Genomic DNA, 17779 nt, shown 5'->3' on the forward strand with positions numbered 1-17779 from the left:
GTTGATTGAAAAACATTTGGATTTTGCCATGTAAGATGAGGTCTGAGAAATACAACAGTCACTGGAATGTTCTGGTTAAGAAGTGCACATAAAGTTCAAAGCCGGCAGCATAGTCTTCATGGAAATAATGAAACATTCACACTGCTATACATACTGATACTGCTTTTTATAATGTTTTATGAAGAGAGAGAGAGTTGTCAGACAGAGATGTGATATGAAAACAGGTAATAACAGATATGTGTAGTCAGATTGGCTGCATATGTGTGTCTCCTGTACCTGAGGAATAGGATATCCCTTATAACTACGCCCTGTCTCTGACTGCCTGGGWTACATGGTACCCCTGTGTGCCTTGCGATTGGTCACTCAGAGTGGGAGCGGCAGGAAGCTGTCGAGTCGGGGGACGATGTAGTTGGTGTAATGGCCGTCGATGAAGCCTTTGCCACTGTTGTGGATGAACCAGCAGAAGACGTCAGATCCACGTTTATTATCCTGTCTGTAGTCCTTCTGCCAGCCCCTGTCACACACATCGAATAGTTACAACCTCATCTACAGTCCTCACCGTGTTAGCACTCACATGCACTTTGTCCCTCTGTGTGATATGGTGGAAGGATTACCTGAACAGAGATGAAGTCTACCGACTGAGTATGTGTGACGTGTGCTGATGTTTTTCCTGTAATGGTGTGTGGTTTACCTGGCAGCAGGGATGTGCATGAGAGAGTGTGTGTTCTTACCTGGTGACGACCAGCTTGTTGCCCTTCACCTCCATGGTGGCCTCCTTCTTCAGAGGGTCAGCTCCCTGGTGCATGTTAAACACCCTCACCTCTGGCTCCTGGCCAAACTGACCTACACACACACACACACACACACAGAGAGAGAGATCAGTGAAACCTAGTGAAGTAGGCTGTGATTAAATTTAGGGATACTGCTGCAGGATTCACTTTAAGGGAGACGTAGGGTATCTTGCCACTATATGTAAAATAATTTAATTAGATTATAACATTATTGTAACAGTACAGTAACAGGGTAACACTTGAGTCCAATTGGTGACCTACCTATAAGCCCGTGGGCCTGAGAGGAGTACTGGTTGTTGTTGGGGATATAGAGGCCCAGGAAGTCCACGTGGGTTGGGTGTTTCTTCCACACACGATGTAGCAGCACCATCACAGTGATCTTGTCATCCACTGTCACCATCACCTTGGAGTCCTTCACTATGGAAACATTCACCCTGAAACACACAGAGATCATAGCATGTGGTTAAAACAGGGAACCGTGTACTTTTGAAATGTACTTTTTTACCTTCTCACAGTAAAATAGGCTGATGGTGCCTGACCAGCGGTTTGTGTGTGTCTGTGTGTGCGTGTGCATGTTCCTACCTGTCCTGGGTGATGTCGGCCGTGGCTCCCCAGGTGAAGGAGTGATTGTTCCTGCCGTAGGTCAGGTCGATACGGTCGGTGCTGACTGACACCCTGATGCCGTCAGGCTGGTAGAACACTGAGARGGTGCCAAAGTACGTGTTCACCTTCTCCTTCTCCTCCACCCCCACCCTCTTAGAGCCAACCAYCTGGCCATTCACCACCACACCTAGAGGACAAAGATGGCGGAGAATAGAGGTAAGAGGACACAAGCACAGACACACACAATTTTGCATGCACACGCATACCTGCACCAGGGTCTGACACCAGATTGAGGATGTGTCCAGGCTCTGAGTCGATGTTGAAGCAGACGTCCATATTGTTTTTAGGCAGGTGGACGATGAAGTGAGGGTCGTTCTCCACTGTCACACAGAAAACACACAGACAAACAACCGTTACTATAGTGGCACAATGGACATAAGAATATTACCCACTGAGAAATTGCCAGGTAGGGAGGTAGGCGATGTTGATGGCCCAATGCAGCTGTTTTTATCTCAATATCAAATCATTTCTGGGTAACAATTAAGCAACTTACWGTGATTGTTTTGAAATTAAAATGGTCAAAAATAAACAAAAATAGTTACATGTGGACAGTACCAAAACAAATGATCTATTGATTCTGTCTTTTTGCAGCAAAATCTGCAGTACTGGGATAGTTGTATCCCCCATATCTATAACATTCTATTCGTTGCAAGAATTTTGTATAGTATATCCAGCGTTGTTTTCTGTATCAGTTCATAAACCATGTGCTATGGAATCAATACATCGAGAATCTCTTCCAGACTATTTTGCAAATATATATGGCACAGCTGTTATTTTTGGGGTTCTTAAATGAAACTGATATACTTTTTTATTTATCACAATTTTCTTTAGCCAATTTTGGTCTTTAATGCAGGGCCGACAGACAAGTTCCTTACTTTCTCCCCCTTCCACTTGCCTCTACCATTTTACATTTTGAGTACAGCAGACATTTCCATATATTTTTGTTAGCTGCATGTGTGACATTACTCCACCAGTCCTATTTATGATATCATTCACAAAAATTATACCTTTTTTAAACATTCTTTACAAAAATATAGTTTTTTTAATCAATTAGTATATTTGAATTTAACCATAATATTTGTTGTAATATTTGTTCTGTTTTTTTTTCTGGTGGATGAAACTGTAATTGCAACCAACTTTCTATGGCTTGTTTTAAAATAGTGATATTTTGGAGATTATTTCCTTTTCAAATAACCGAAAGTGAGAGGCTGTAATCTGAATAAAGGGAAAAAGGCCATTCTTGAACATGGGGTAAGACATCCTTACTAATCTGTTAGAGAAGCAGTTTGGATTTAAGTATAACTTTGGAATGACTGAAGCCTTTAGTGAGAGGTCTAATGCTTTAATATTTAATCATTATTGTCCTCCGAATTCATATTATTTATATAAATAGGCCCATTTAATTTGGTCTGGCTTGCCGTTCCAAATAAAATTGAATATTTTTTGCCCATATACCTTTAAAAACAAGTTGCTATGTGTACAGTAGTCAAGGCCATAAGCAAATAGGTAAACTGGGATATGACTAAAAGTTAATGAGGGTGATTTTTCCACAAATAGACAGGTATTTTCCTTTCCACGGTAGCAAGATCTTATCTATTTTTGCTAACTTTACATTAAAATGTATTGTAATGAGATAATTTCTTTCTTTCGAGATATGAATACCGAGCATGTCCACTTCACCGTTAGACCATTTTATTGGTAAATGACACGGTAATGTAAAATTTGTCAAATTTTTTAGTGATCCAATACGTAGCATTGTACACTTACCATCATTTGGTTGTAATCCAGAGAGGTTAAAAAAGTATCTAGATCCTCTTTGAGGCTGTGAAGGGATCCAAATTGTGGATTTAAAAGAAAACATGAATCATCAGCTTACAATTAGACCTTTGTTTTTAAGTCCTGGATTTCTAGGCACTTGATATTATTGTTGGATCTGAGCCATAATAAATAGATATGCCGATAGTGGGCAACCTTGTTTTACTCCTCTTGACAGTTTAAAACTTTCTGAGAAGTAGACATTATTTAATATTACACCTAGGGTTGAAAATTGAAATATTCCAGGCATATATATATATATATATATATATAAATTCCAGTCGTACTTTATCAAAAGCCTTTTCAAAGTCAGTTATGAAAATCAGGCCTGGTGTCCCAGATTTGGCATAGTGTTCTATTGTTTCCCGTACTTGTCTTATATTATCTCCAATGTGTCGTCCATGTAAAAAACTGTCTGATTAGGATGAATAATATCCCACTATACCTTTTTAATTCTGAGCGCTATACACTTTGTTAGAATTTTTGCATCACAACACTGAAGTTTAAAAAAATAGCTTCTTAGCAAAATGCAATTTCTCAAGCAAAAATGTAGCTAGGACTGTCTGGGAGTGGTCTGAGAGAGGGGCCTAATTGGAGGAGCCTAATTTGAGGGATGTGTAACCTGAAAACTAGCTGTTATAGGCAGAGAGGTGTGCAAACTCTCTTTGTTATTGGTCTATTAACTTATATCGCCTGGTGATGTCACGAGGCAGTCCAAAAACACCACACAGCAAAACAAGCTGAAATTTCAGGCAAACTTTTCAAACAGCTCTTACACAGTGCATTATCATAATATTCACAATTTCACAGCATTATTCCAATCTCATAGTGTGGAAATATATATACAACACAGGGAAATCACGTTTTGTCCACACTGCCCCTTTAAAAACACAGTGAATGGCTATGTGTGTGTTTCTACGTATTGTGATATGGACAGGTAGAGAAGCATTATACTGTGCTATAGAGGTGTGTGTGTGTTGTTATTGTCACCTATGGTGATGTGATCTGGTAGGGGCCTCTCGGCGTGGCTAGGGGGGGCAGGGGTGGTCATCTGGACCCAGGGGGGGATGCTGTGAACCATCTGCACTGGAGTCCTTCCCCCACAGAGATCCTCCTCACACACACACACACCACACACACACAACACACACACACACACACACACAACACCACACACACACACACACACACACACACACACACACACACCACACACACACACACACACACACACACACACACACACACACACACACACACACACACACGAGTTTGGGAAAGCTTTGTCACTCTCTTGCCCTCATGTACATTTACAAGACCAAATGGGGGACTCTAGTGATTTTGATCAGGCACCTGCACAGCATCCTGTTTGGGGTCCTTAGGGGAGTCAGCAAGCAGCCTCTCCTTGGCATCCTCACTCTCCACCAGTAGGGCAGTGAGGGCGTGACAACTGGTGCTCCACACCAGGGTCAGGATCCTCTGGTGATCTTCCTCTTCTGCCAGCAGTGGGGCCAGGGACCTGCAGGGAACAGGGATATAACATTCACAAAATGTTACTCTGTGTGTTTATTTATGCTCTGTATTATGTATCGAAGGGCTGGCAAATTATAGCACAAGCTTGTTATTCACTCCTTAAATTGAAATAAAGATGTGTTAAACTCTCTCTCTCTCTTTCTCCCTCTCTCACTCTCGGCCAGTAGCTGGTTGACAGTGATGTAGGCCACATCTGTCTGGCGAAGCCAGTGAAGGCATGCTGCTGCTGGGCCAGCGCAGCGTCTAGCTCCAGGTAGTCTGCTTCAGTCTGTAGGGACAGGCCAGACGATCCTGGGAGCAGAGGGGCAGAGAGAGGGTAGGACAAGACGTGTGTGTCGTGTGTGTGTGTTGTGTGTGTGTGTGTGTGTGTGGTGTGTGTGTGTGTTGTGTTGTGTGTGTGTGTTGTGCTGTGTGTGTGTGCTGTGTGTGGTGTGTTGTGTGTGTGTGTGTTGTGTGTGTGTGTGTGTTGTGTGTGTGTGTGTGTGTGTGTGTGTGTGTGTGTGATTAATGAGTGGTGTAAAGTACTTAAGTAAAAAATATTTTAAAGTACTACTTAAGTCATTTTTTTCGGGTATCTGTACTTTACTATTTATATGTTTGACTACTTTTACTTCACTACATTCCTACTAAAAGTATGTACTTTGTACTCCATACATTTTCCCTGACACCCAAAAGTACTTTTTACATTTTGAATGCTTAGCAGGACAGGAAAATGGAAAATTCCCCCACTTATCAAGAGAATATCCCTGGTCATCGCTACTGCCTCATATCTGGTGGACTCACTAAACAAAATGTTTTGTTTGTTAATTATGTCTGAGTGTTGGAGTTTTCCCATGGCTATCTGGTTTGGTTAATATAAGCAATTTCAAATTATTTATACTTTTTAGTTTTACTTTTGATACTTAAGTAGATTTAAAACCAAATACTTTCAGACTTTTACTCCAGTAGTATTTTACTGGGTGACTTTCACTTTCACTTGAGTCATTTTCTTAATTTTTATTCAAGTATGACTTTTGGGTACTTTCTTTTTGGTGTGTGTATGAGTGTGCATGCGTGCATGTGTATGTATGACTCACAGCGGATGCAGTGGTGAAGCTGTTTAGAGTAGTGGACTCAGAGGGCAGCACCTTCCCAGCCACCACCAGCTCTGAGCCACTGAAATACTTGTCAAAGTGGTTCTGGGTGACGTCAGAGACAGAGTCCTCTGGGAACTGAACCGTGATCTTCCTCAGGAGGGGAGACGAGACCTGGCTGTAGAACCGCTGCAGGGGGAGAACGGAGGAGGGCGATGAGTTCCCAGGGGTCAGATATGGCGGTGAGAGAGTGATTATACAACAATAGGAGGGGAATTCAGAGGAGAGGTAGTCATACAAAAGGGGGAGAGCGGAGGGAGGGGATGGAGGAGGAGTAGTGATACAACTGGATGCAGGATTAGGGAGAGAAGGATGAATGGGAGTTTTAGGGAGAGGGGTCTATTGTACCCGTATCTGATCTGAGGCGTCGTGGCTGGTGTAGATCCTCTGGGCCACGCCCCTATTCTCCATGGCGATGCGTTCCAGGAAGTCGTAGTCGCGACTCGAAGGCCGATGCCCAAGAGAAGAGAGAGAACTCCTCCCTCATGACTTCTTCACATTCTTCTCAGAGATGGAGGCGCGAGAGGGGAGAGCTTTGCTATAGGCGTCTCTGTTGTGTATAGAGTATACGGGTCGGTCTTAAAAGCAGTATGAGTAGTGTGTGACGAGATCGGTGGGATGTTGGGCACATGGACAGTCCCAGTATGAGAGTTGATAGAAGTGAGCAGTGTAACATGACTCTATGAAGGAGTTTTTACTGACATATGTTGAATTAGGTTCGCTCGCGGGGCGCACTGAGGGAGGGGCGAGCGCGGCGGTGTGGGGGAGAGGACATGAATGTGGGGGGTTTTGCGCACTCATGGAACGTTGTTATATTGAAGAGGCGGGAGGTAGTAGAGAAGCAGGTCCAGTCCTTGTCAGTTCTCTTGAGGGTGGCCAAGGCATACGGGTTTGTTGGTGTTGGTTCTACACTAGAGAGAAAGATGAGAGGATCTTACCATACTAAAGCACCTCAGTCAGGTATGAGATCAATGTGTGGTGAACAGCTACAGCAGGAGGTCAGCTCTGAGGCCTTAGGGTCGAATGCACATCGAGATTTTTGTCACTCGTCACTTCACTAACTAGAGAATCTGCAACCGCCCATCCGAATTAAAGCCCGTTCATTTTGATACTTAAGAGTAGAGACACACTCTGCACACTCCTGCGGCACTACAAGGTGCTATAGTACACGATGGGTCAAGATGCAGCTGCACTTACTGATGATATCAGACGACGCCGTATGTATACTGGAAACACCTCTATGCCTATCCTCCTTCCTCATCTCATGCTTTCCTCTGCTCTACATACCGCGCTGAAGACATTATAACAATCCACAACTTTACATGCACTTATCTGTACTTATGTCACACTTGGCAGGATAGTCGTCGACCGTGACACATCTATTTCTCCTCTCCTCTTGCTTCTGCTAGTCGGCATTCGCTGCTCCCTTTATCATAGCACACTTGCCCATGTACATCCTCGCATCGTTGTTCTCATACACCATCGTGGTGATGGTTGATTTCGTATCGAGGTTCGTGGACTCGTTACTGATATTCCCTTTGGAGCCAAGCACTGTGCTGCGCCTGACCTCTGTCCTCGTGGACCTTACTTAAGCTCTCTCCATCATCATAGGGACAGGGAGTCTTGACGTTATGGTGTGCGTGCAGACGAAAGCGAGTAGAAAGTAGTCATCCATTGGTCAGTTAGTAACTATCGCAGTATTGTGCTTGACATTATCAAACTCTTCTCAACTAGGTCTCAAATGGGGAGGAGGAGCTTGATCAGTAAGTGGAAGTATGAAGCTCGGAGAATAAGAAACTCAAATTGCGTTGAGCAGATCTAGCTGTAAGACTGCAATGAGAATTAATTGTTGAGGCCGGAAGGTTTTCATCTAAGATCAATAACCGTCCGTACTGATTGTGGGTAGGCGAGGTCAGTGTTGCATATTGTGGCAAGGGATTTGGTCAGTGCCGCGGTAGTAGAGTTAAAGAGGTGGAGGAGAGAGTAGTAAGAGCCCAACTTAGGAAGCAAGTGAAGACAAGTATTGCAACATTGCAGCATTGATGTTGACCGATTTTGTTTTGTTATGTTGAGTTGATGCAGCCTGTCTACAAGACACCACGCTGAAGAGCTTCGAATGTTGCCTTGTGATCGCTTGCACTCACGAGGATAGGTAATTCATTACGATACGTCAACTCGTGGTAACGAACAAAAGGTTGTTTTTAGCGTAAATGGAAGAACAGGCGTGAGAAGGGTATAGACCGGGAGCTCAACAACGAACATTGGCACATTAAATATCAGCCAGTCTAAGGGAACCAAGAAGAACTCATGATGTTATGTCAACTGTTGGACACTAATGAACTGCAATATTATCATCTGTACTTACATGTATCTGTTATGACACTATAAATGACTGGGCTGACGTAGTCAGTAGTAACTCTTTGAGAGTTTTAACTGCGACGCTGGTTCTGTTCTCACCTGAGTTGTAGCTCACCTCCAAGCATTGCTTAGGTGCCTCCGGGCACCCGTATCGCTGTCGTCTCAAGCTCATGTCACTATAGGTATCTATGGTGACCTGCGTATAAAGCAAAGTGACAGTCCATGATGGTATAGGGAAGATATAGAAGTACGCTCAGTGATTGGCAGTTCAGTCACGCCACTTCACTATACCGAGCCTACTGTGTACGCTGTATGGGAAGCTGTGGTGAAACTATCGAACAGTGTACAGCTCATTAGTCTATAACTATCACTCGAGAGGGTGAATTGATTTAGGGCGAATCGCGCGGTCGAAGGAGAGTCTAGTAGAATGTAGCTACGTACGACAGGTCGTTAGGGTAACCTACTCACCACTGAGCGATAGCACTTCGCCTGGGTGGAATATGAATGACAGTAACCTAAACCAGCTTCAGCTGTTCAATTATAGGATAATACTGGTCGAAATCAGGTAATCTGAACAGTCAATGCAGAGAGACACTCTGTAAGAGACGAAAGGTCACATCGTACTAGCCTAGTTGAACACTGGAGTCTGACCAAATACTGAGAGAGACGTATGAACTCCATAAAAACCATAGTTCATCTGATTAACATTGAAGCATCGGACGATCAAAGGTACAGCACACTAGACCACACGTACACATAAAACGCTCATAGTGCTCGTTTACCATCTGACTGCGCTCGAATTGGGGAATTAGATGGAGCATGACAGTACACCAAGATACGTATCCACGGCTTAGCAGTCATCATGGTGATTTCCATTGAAGTAGAGTCGCAGAATTTCCATCAATGACAATCAAATTAACTGGCTTAGATGAACCTGAGCCAAATCTAACGTATTCTGCAATTTGGACTCGTGGCTGAAGGTAGGCATGAGACTCTGCACAGACGTAATAAAGCGCTCACAACATGCCTCAGGGAGTATGCTCGCTCTTGATGGATTGAATCGTTGCAGTTTGTAACTCGAAGCGTAATGACTATAGTCAGTCATGCTACAAACTGCTAGTGAACAAAGTAAAAAGAAAAGGCTCATGCCTTTAATGAATAAACAAAAAATAGTTTGATTCACCACTCCACGCGTATCACTCATCTTAGACACATTGTTCGACACGGACCAGCCTGGAACTGTACACTAATCTACCCCCGCGACAAACTAATAGTGTAGGCATGGGAACGCTCACGCATATTCCTTGTTATTATCATGCAAACGAGAAATGCGTCATTTCTTATCTAGATCTAGTTAAAGCATATCACACATAAGGTACTCAATTGTTTTATATGAGTTCTTAAAATCAGGGTGCCCCTAGTTATGTTTTGAGCCGACCTTGTACTTGTGGTATACCCATTTTCTTACATATCAGTGGTAACTGGCAGAATTGGGAGACCGCTGGTGTGTTGTTAAATCATCGGTAACCTGAGGGGAGCTGGTCGGCGCCTGTTGCAATGTTTTACGCCGCAGGTGCTTATAGGAGCCTCCTGAAGGCTCTGGAAGAGTTGTTAGAGGATTCCTAACACGAGTACCTTTACCTGCACATTACAGCAGAAGACACCACAATATACACAGCAGGTGGACTTATACACTTGCACATGTATCGTGTTACCGGTATCATCGAATCAAAAGGAACACTAGCACCAGTGAAATCAGTTTACACAAGGTCCTCTTTCCAATGTCATGTGTCAGGGTTTTTTATATCGCCTAACTGCTGATTGCAATGTGTGCCTATTCTCTAGATGATGAATTGCATGAATGAAAGAGACAATGGCAGAGAGAATTAATCCGAGTGTGCATATTTTTAGTGGTCGAATGGAGATGGAGCTAGTGGTCATATTCAATGGTGTACACATTGGCCTGTGTTTGAAAAGGGAATAAGTGCTCAGAGTGTTATGGGCCAAATAGTAGAGCACAGTTGCATATGATCATTATGCCTGTGGGTACATCTACTTTGGTCACAGTGCACAGTCGCAATCATGCACACGAGCAGTCTTTTGTACTGTCAGGAAACGTGTTGGGCGCTGAGTAGTAATCTGGGGCGCCAGAGAGGTGAGAGATGGACGTCGTAGGCTCCCTACCTTAAACGCTCGCTCATCAATTGATAGAACAGTAGCTGTGTTCTACGTGTCACGATCAGAACGCGGCTCGACTGGGTTACATGCATGAGTAAGAGCTAGACGACACAGATGAGAGGAGGATGTGCTGGGGAAAGTCATGCACATAGGAGGGATGAAGTGCCGACAGATCGACGCAGAATTATCTTATAGAGGGTCTAGCAACGCTTGTCACTACATTATTAAGCATTAATTACTAACCCCTATTGAGACTAGGACGTGTTTCGAGGAGGCGCTACGAGAATTTATCTTATATCTTCTGGCCCTCTATAAAAAATCAAGTTTAACAGGTGCAATAAGAAACATAGAACTTCAAAGTTAATAGATATTAGGGCGACATCAGTGTCACTGTGGGAGTATAACTTAGTGTCTACCTGATGATAAAAACAGCGTAAGAACAAGACATGTCATGCATTTGGCGATTGCCTATACGTATTGAGCATAGTACTGAAATGACATGTGTGCGTAAGTCTATTATTGCATTTCTTTATATTTGAAGTTCACACATTCGTGTAGAAATTAACATTACCTACACTCAGTAGATTGTAGAGCGAGGAGCAGGAGTATATGGTTTTTATGCACTATGGGTCTTTTTTGATAAGACTAGACATTGAGCTGAAAGCAGGTTGATGATGGTGTAATTGAGAGAGCTCGCACTCTAGAGTGCCGTCCACGAAGCCGGTTGTGACCGTGATTGTCTAGCAAGCGACAAATATAAGAGTATCGACCAGTGGCTAACGTATCTGAGTAATGGCAGGGTAGTATTGGTAATGGTCTCTGTGAATAGGGTTCTCTGCGCTTTTAATGTGCAGGTAAACTGTCATATGGACGCGATCTTGTGTAAGCAATACTGTTTGTCAAACGAGCCCTGCTGGGTTTTTAAGCTCAACAGTCGCTATTCTACCCTGTGGTCTATTTAAGAAAAGTGGCACATGCCACCCACCTACCCGGTTAATAGACGAACATACAAAGCCAATTTGACAACAACTCGTGAAAAGAGGGCCGATTCCTGGAAGTTTTGCACACGCAGCTCTACCCACTACCCCTGATGGAACGCATTGTCTAGAGCAAACCTTTGGTAGAGCTATACCGCTCCCGACGCAAATGGAAGAATGCTGTGTATACTGAGGGAGCAAAGATTGCGGGGAGTTATAGCAATATACCACCAATAACTAAAAGGTGTTCCTTAATGTTTGGTATACTCAGTTTGTTATTTATTACAAGGATAGAGACTTGTGAATTCTAGAGACAAGCAGAAGAATGATCACTCATTGTCTGAATACACCCAAGAAGACGTTAATACTTGGGATGTAATGCAGTGAACGAGAGGAGGAATGGGTGCAGTTAGAACCTGTTCACGTTGTCGACATGTAGGACGGCCTCGGTTTCGAACATATCTTAGTAGAGAATGACGGCAGTGAGAGTGTAAGTTTGAAATGATATTATGTTTTCAGTGAAGCTATAATACTCGCGACAGTTGGGATGAGTGCTGATTACGAAGACATATTGGCAAAGAGAGAAGACTCTGCAGTGTGAAACTACCTATTCACACAAGTCTTTTCCACCTCGTTCCTCAACTGGTCCAAGTATTTCGACACCTTGCTCACCTGAGGAAAGACAGCAGAAATGCAAATTAGAGGCTCTATTAAGCGCGTACTATGTAATTCAACATATATCGACCTAACTGCTATGTTATATTGTAACAGTAAGGATATTCAGGTTTTTTTAGGTATTCAGCTGTTGTTACATCAAAGTTCGAGCATTTAGCCAACATTACCAATTCTAAAAACCTCAAAAAGGCAAGCAACTAGCTGGTTACTGCAAGGTGGTTCTGTAAATGGAGATGTCCTATAGTGTCCTCTTAAGGAAATGAAGTTTCAATAATGTAACAGAGGTAAACTACGTTAGTCATTGCACAATTTAATCACTACCAATTATCATACGAACATATCTAAATTAAATGTTTGAAGTTGTTCAAGTAAGTGTATATACTATGTGGATACCACAAGGGTTAAGGGGTCTTTCTAATCTTGGGTTAAATCCATTGACCCTAGTAACGTCCATTATCAAAATAGTTTCAAGACGGTCATGAACGCAGACTGCTGTTGCTTTTCATGTTGCTAGGTGTTCAATTGTACATATTTATGTGAGCAATGGGCAGAATAACAAAAACCCACGGCTCAAGACAGGCATGTCAGTTCCTCCACTACATTCAAATATGTTGCTTATCTCGAATTACTAAAATGTTGATCATCGATGTGTGAATATGGATATGTTAAGTGGTATAGACTTATTAAGTCAGATCTATGGATTACACATAGCAAACTATGACATTTTACTCAATTGTAACATCTAGTAGGACTCAGAGCGTTAATTGTTTGAAAGAGAAGTAAATGAAAAGAGTTTCATGCTCACTCACCTTATAAACACTGTCATGTTTGTTCCTCTAATGAATCTTCACCAGTTCAATGTAAAAGTGAAGGTTTAGTAGCATAACAATAAGGGCTCGATTGTTAAAATAGAGATTAAAAGTGTACATTAATAATCACTCACATGGACATCAACAATAAAATATAGTTCTGTACAAGGAAACTGTATCAAAAAACCATTTGACGAGAGAATGGCTGTATCTACACACTATTGTATTTATTAAGGATTCCACATTGCTCAGCCAAGGCCGGAGCTACTCTTTCTGGGTCAGCAGCATCTAAAGGCATTAAGACACATCTATAAAACAAATCTGTTATCGTATAACAGTCGACATGAACTAATATGAACTGCACCGTTCCGTCTCCCATCTCCCTCTAACCACAACTCAAAGCAGTGGGGTTTGGTGTAGGGCCAGCGGCCTGGAGGAGAGCCAGGCGTCTCATGGGTTCCAGGCCTGTAATGTGTTGCCTGAGGTTTAAGCACTCCCAAAATTGTCCTTCGATCGGGACCCAAGAGGGAGCAGAAAGTCCCAAAATGAGGTTAAAATCGCATCTGAGTGGCTGATAGACGCTTGGGCCCAGTCAATACTTTGTTGTGTTCACGTAACCGGAGAGGGAAACTTTGAAACTTTGACCTGCCGTGTGGAGGGTAATACAGCATATTTGGGCTCGTACAGGTTCGGCTTTTTGGCTGGTTTTTTCTTTGATTTATGCAGGCCTGAAGCCTGCACACGCACGACGCATCAGAACTTGGGTTTCCAATGCTGGTATGTACAGATTTGTAACACGCTGCTGCATGCTGTAGGCAGTAGTTTCCTCTCTCTATGTGCTCATTTACATAATACCTGTGGGTTGGCACGTGGCAGTGGAGCTGAACGTTTGGACCTTTAGACAGAGTTCAAACATTCCATTTAGGCGCCAAACTTTGGCCACTTTGCATGGCAATCACTGTGAGGTCAAGATCAATTCCCTTTTCGCTGTGCAACACAGTTCAATGTAACAGTGATAGGTTTAGGTTATGCATTCATGATCCGCAGTTCAATGTAACAGTGAATAGGTTTAGGCTACTATCATGATAACTCTAATGTTCCCTAATACCCATCATGACATTGCTACGACCTAAGCCTATGAATGAGCTTTACAACGTAGGTGCACACAGACTAGAGTAATAAAGGTGAACAGAATGGACTAATATCAAGACAGACTTGCACACTGCTTGCCCGCATCTAGCTGATCTAGGGTGTAATCGTAGTCCAAGTTGCAAAAATAAGAGTTTTCTATTGGACAAATTCAAGGTATGTTTATCCCGTTTACTTAGGTGTTCTTCCATGTTAGGAAAAACAAAAACTATTTAATCACAGAAATCAAGAGAAAATATACCCCACGCTGAAGGGGAACAACGAAAGGACTCAGTATTCTAACTTACATAGCAGTTGCTCAAACCATCAATAGAGCAGCGTGAACTAGTCACTCGACTGCTACATAATAAAGGTAATGTGATAATACCATCTCACTAAAATAACTCTATATTATATGTTGCGTCATTTTGTACTGCTCCACTGGTTTCGATCCCTTAGTTAACCTTAACACATGTTTTTGCCAATGTGAACAATCTTAAATAATTATATCAATGAATCAGCGTACAGACACACATTTGACAGACAGTTAGACGTAAAACAGTTCCGCTAGCTAAACTTGGCCACATACAGTCAGCTAGGAAAAAGTGTAGCAGTCCACAGCAGTCGCTAGTTGTATTCCTCAGGCTACTGAACCAAAACAAGCCAAAGAGCAACTTTGAACGACTCAATTGCTTGTTATAAAAAAAATGAGAGTATATATTACTATTGAGAGTAATATATACCAACTCCATTGTAAAGCGTGCACTAACACTTCTCTATAGACTCGAAAGATTAAATTCGCAAATAACCCTGTCTCATATTAGGGAGTGCTTCTCTCGCAAGCGGAAGACAAGGCAGCAGAAAGGGAGTATCCGGTGTGCACTGTCCGGGTTTTGTGAAGTATTTTCGTTGAGGAAGGAGTGGTGGGTGCTGAGACTACTACATCTGAGAGGGACCACACCTTACTAATCCAGACTCTGTTCAGACAATGCACCAACTGTCACATAGCAAGACCACATATGGCTAGATCAACAATTACACTTTCACCCATCCGTTCTTTATTAGAGGTATCAGTTTCTTATATTTTTCGCGGCAGCCTATCAATCTATTAGCGGGAAACAACATAAACTAGAGATTGATGCATCATTACGCAGTTCGTAATGTATCTCATCATATACAGTAGATCTCCAATAAAGGAAAACAACTACACACACCACAAATTTGTATTATTATTGTAAATCTAGCTGTATCGAGAGAGAGATGAATTGGATTGGCTGCTGTAAATCGAGTGTAGTTGGCAGTGGTTTTATCATCTAGTGACATCGGCAGTAGATGAAGCACAGCCAGCAGAGGTAGAGTTGCTGGGTAGTAAATGAGTGGCGCAGGTGATTTGTCTGTCTACTATAAGTTCTAAGAAAGAGCTAGAATGCACGTCGAAAATGTCTATATATTAATCAATTACAGATCGACATATTAACATTTGACTCTCGCTGAGCGTGTAGGTACCTAAATATAGATATAGCTGTATGTAGGAGATTCGAGCAATTCTGGAATTATAATTCTATGAGTGAACGCACTGTTTCTCCTATTGCATAATTCGTAACTGATTTAAACGTAAGTGAACTCTGTCGCTACTCAGACTTACCCTCGACTAGGCAACACAGTTAAAATCCATGAGCATTCAGGACATAACAGCCAGCCTACAAATGACAGACAAGGATGGCTGCATAATGGCTGCTGCACAGACAACTGAGGTCAAATCTACATGAAGGTTGTCATATCAATTCACCAGAATGCGCCCGGCCGTGGCTGGGTGCCTTCAAACTACAGGTGCCTCGGAAGTGATCCATACTTGAGCGCAATACTTTCACAATTTCGTATGTTTTATCACGGGTGTCGACTTCTTCAACCCACCCTGACCATGGAGGGGCTTTTGCTTGTCTGACAAGTTTCATGAAAATCAGAGCTCTGAGCTGATTTCCCTCCTGTACAACGGGTCGCACAAGTGCGGGAGAACCATGCACGTCACAAAAAATGTCCTTATGAGTAGCCCGGACCTCTTGCTGTAAGCTCTGGGAGATGAACCCTACAGCCATACACAGAGATCCTGCATAGCAAAAGCTCCTAGCTCTCTTCGCCAGTCACGCTCCTCTGTGAACCTAACTCTAGAGGGGCAAATAATCTTGGTTACTTGATACAAATTATCTCAACTAAACCTTGATACCTGCTACAAAGAGCACATAACTTATAAGCGACAGGGATAAATGTCAAGAATACACTGCTTTATCTCACCCAGCTGGTAAGTTAACCATGTTGGTCATTTTCCAACACAGATATCAAACTGTCATGGATGTCTGACTGGACCTGACAGATTGGCGCTTTCAGGCGCAAATGACTCTCACACTCAGCCTTGTAGTATATGTCTAGGCACAGACTGGAAGATATAACATGCATTTCCTGGATGGAAAAAAAGCACTTGAAAAAGAGACATAAGAATAACGTAACCCGTTGTATTGTCACCCATTTTATTGCACAAAACTGGCACACACACATCAGCACGGGACATGCAGCACACACACACACACCAACGCACTCACGTCCGCACACGGGCTACCAACGACGATGATCGTCACACACACACCAAACACCAACACAGCGGACACACACACACGAACACATAACATCAACTCACGAAAGACAAACCATGGCACAACGCACACCACACAGGCAACAATCCCACGCACACACGCCACAGAGCTAAAGCCTACGCGTATGAGCAACTAGACACTAATCCAACAAAGGACACTTAGTTCTATGGTAAAAATAAATACACACGCGCTACGCGACAAATCAAACAGGCCAAGCGTCAATACACAGGACTAAGATTGAATTCTTACTGCACCACGGCTTGCAACTAATTGCGGACTACAAACGAGAAACCCAGCCGGAGCTGCCCGTGACGGAGCTACAGATGACGCTAAATGCTTTTATGCTCGCTCTCGAGGCAAGCAACACTGAAGCATGCCAGAATCCTAGACCCACTCCAATTGCATACAGCCCAACAGATTACAGATTGAACGAACAATCTCCATCGCACTCCACACTCGGTGCCCCTTTCCCACCTGGACACCCAAGGAACACCTATGTGGGAATGCTATTCATTGATTTTTACAGCTTCACGTTTCAACACCAGTTGTGCCACAAGCGCATCACTCATGCCAAGGGACCTTGGGACTAAACACCTCCTCTGCAACTGGATCTGGACCTCCTGACAGGCCTCCCCCAGGTGTAAAGGTAGGTACAGACACATCTGCCACGCTGATCCTCAACACGGGACCCCCTCAGCGGGTGCGGTCTCGGTCCCCTCGCTGTACTCCCTGTCACCCACGACTGCGTAGCCAAGCACGACTAAAACGCATCATTACGTTTGCTGAGACACAAGCAGTGTCCACTGATCACTGACAACGATGAACAGCTTCTACGGAGTCAGACTCCTGCAGTGCAGTGCCAGGACACACCCTCCCTGCGAGTGTGAGTGAGACAAAGGTGATGATCCTGGCTACAGGAAGAGGACGGGCCTGTAGTTCGAGCGGTGTCAAGGTTCTTGGTGTCTCAAGGTCACCAACAAAACTATTATTGGTCCAAAAACGCAAGACAGTCGTGAAGAGGGCACAAACAAGACCTTTTCCCCCTCAGGAAAACTGAAAAGGTTTTGCCAA

The 17779-nt window shown here is 43.3% G+C and overlaps 1 protein-coding gene across 1 annotated transcript in view; it reads right to left on the reverse strand.

The window, feature by feature from the left end:
* Window position 1: 1 nt before the first annotated feature.
* LOC111955900 (inter-alpha-trypsin inhibitor heavy chain H2) overlaps window positions 2-17779 on the reverse strand; it is a 21274-nt gene continuing 3496 nt past the window's right edge. The window contains 14 exon segments of the mRNA XM_070436499.1: window positions 2-514; window positions 732-843; window positions 1053-1225; window positions 1374-1581; window positions 1661-1774; window positions 4260-4380; window positions 4629-4790; window positions 4958-4989; window positions 4992-5093; window positions 5875-6064; window positions 6284-6373; window positions 6375-6436; window positions 6671-6846; window positions 12056-12120. Coding sequence (XP_070292600.1) covers window positions 364-514; window positions 732-843; window positions 1053-1225; window positions 1374-1581; window positions 1661-1774; window positions 4260-4380; window positions 4629-4790; window positions 4958-4989; window positions 4992-5093; window positions 5875-6064; window positions 6284-6373; window positions 6375-6436; window positions 6671-6846; window positions 12056-12120 — 1758 coding nt within the window. The 3' untranslated portion in view covers window positions 2-363.

This window comes from Salvelinus sp. IW2-2015, linkage group LG3, assembly GCF_002910315.2.
Source record: "Salvelinus sp. IW2-2015 linkage group LG3, ASM291031v2, whole genome shotgun sequence".
NCBI lineage: Eukaryota > Metazoa > Chordata > Actinopteri > Salmoniformes > Salmonidae > Salvelinus > Salvelinus sp. IW2-2015.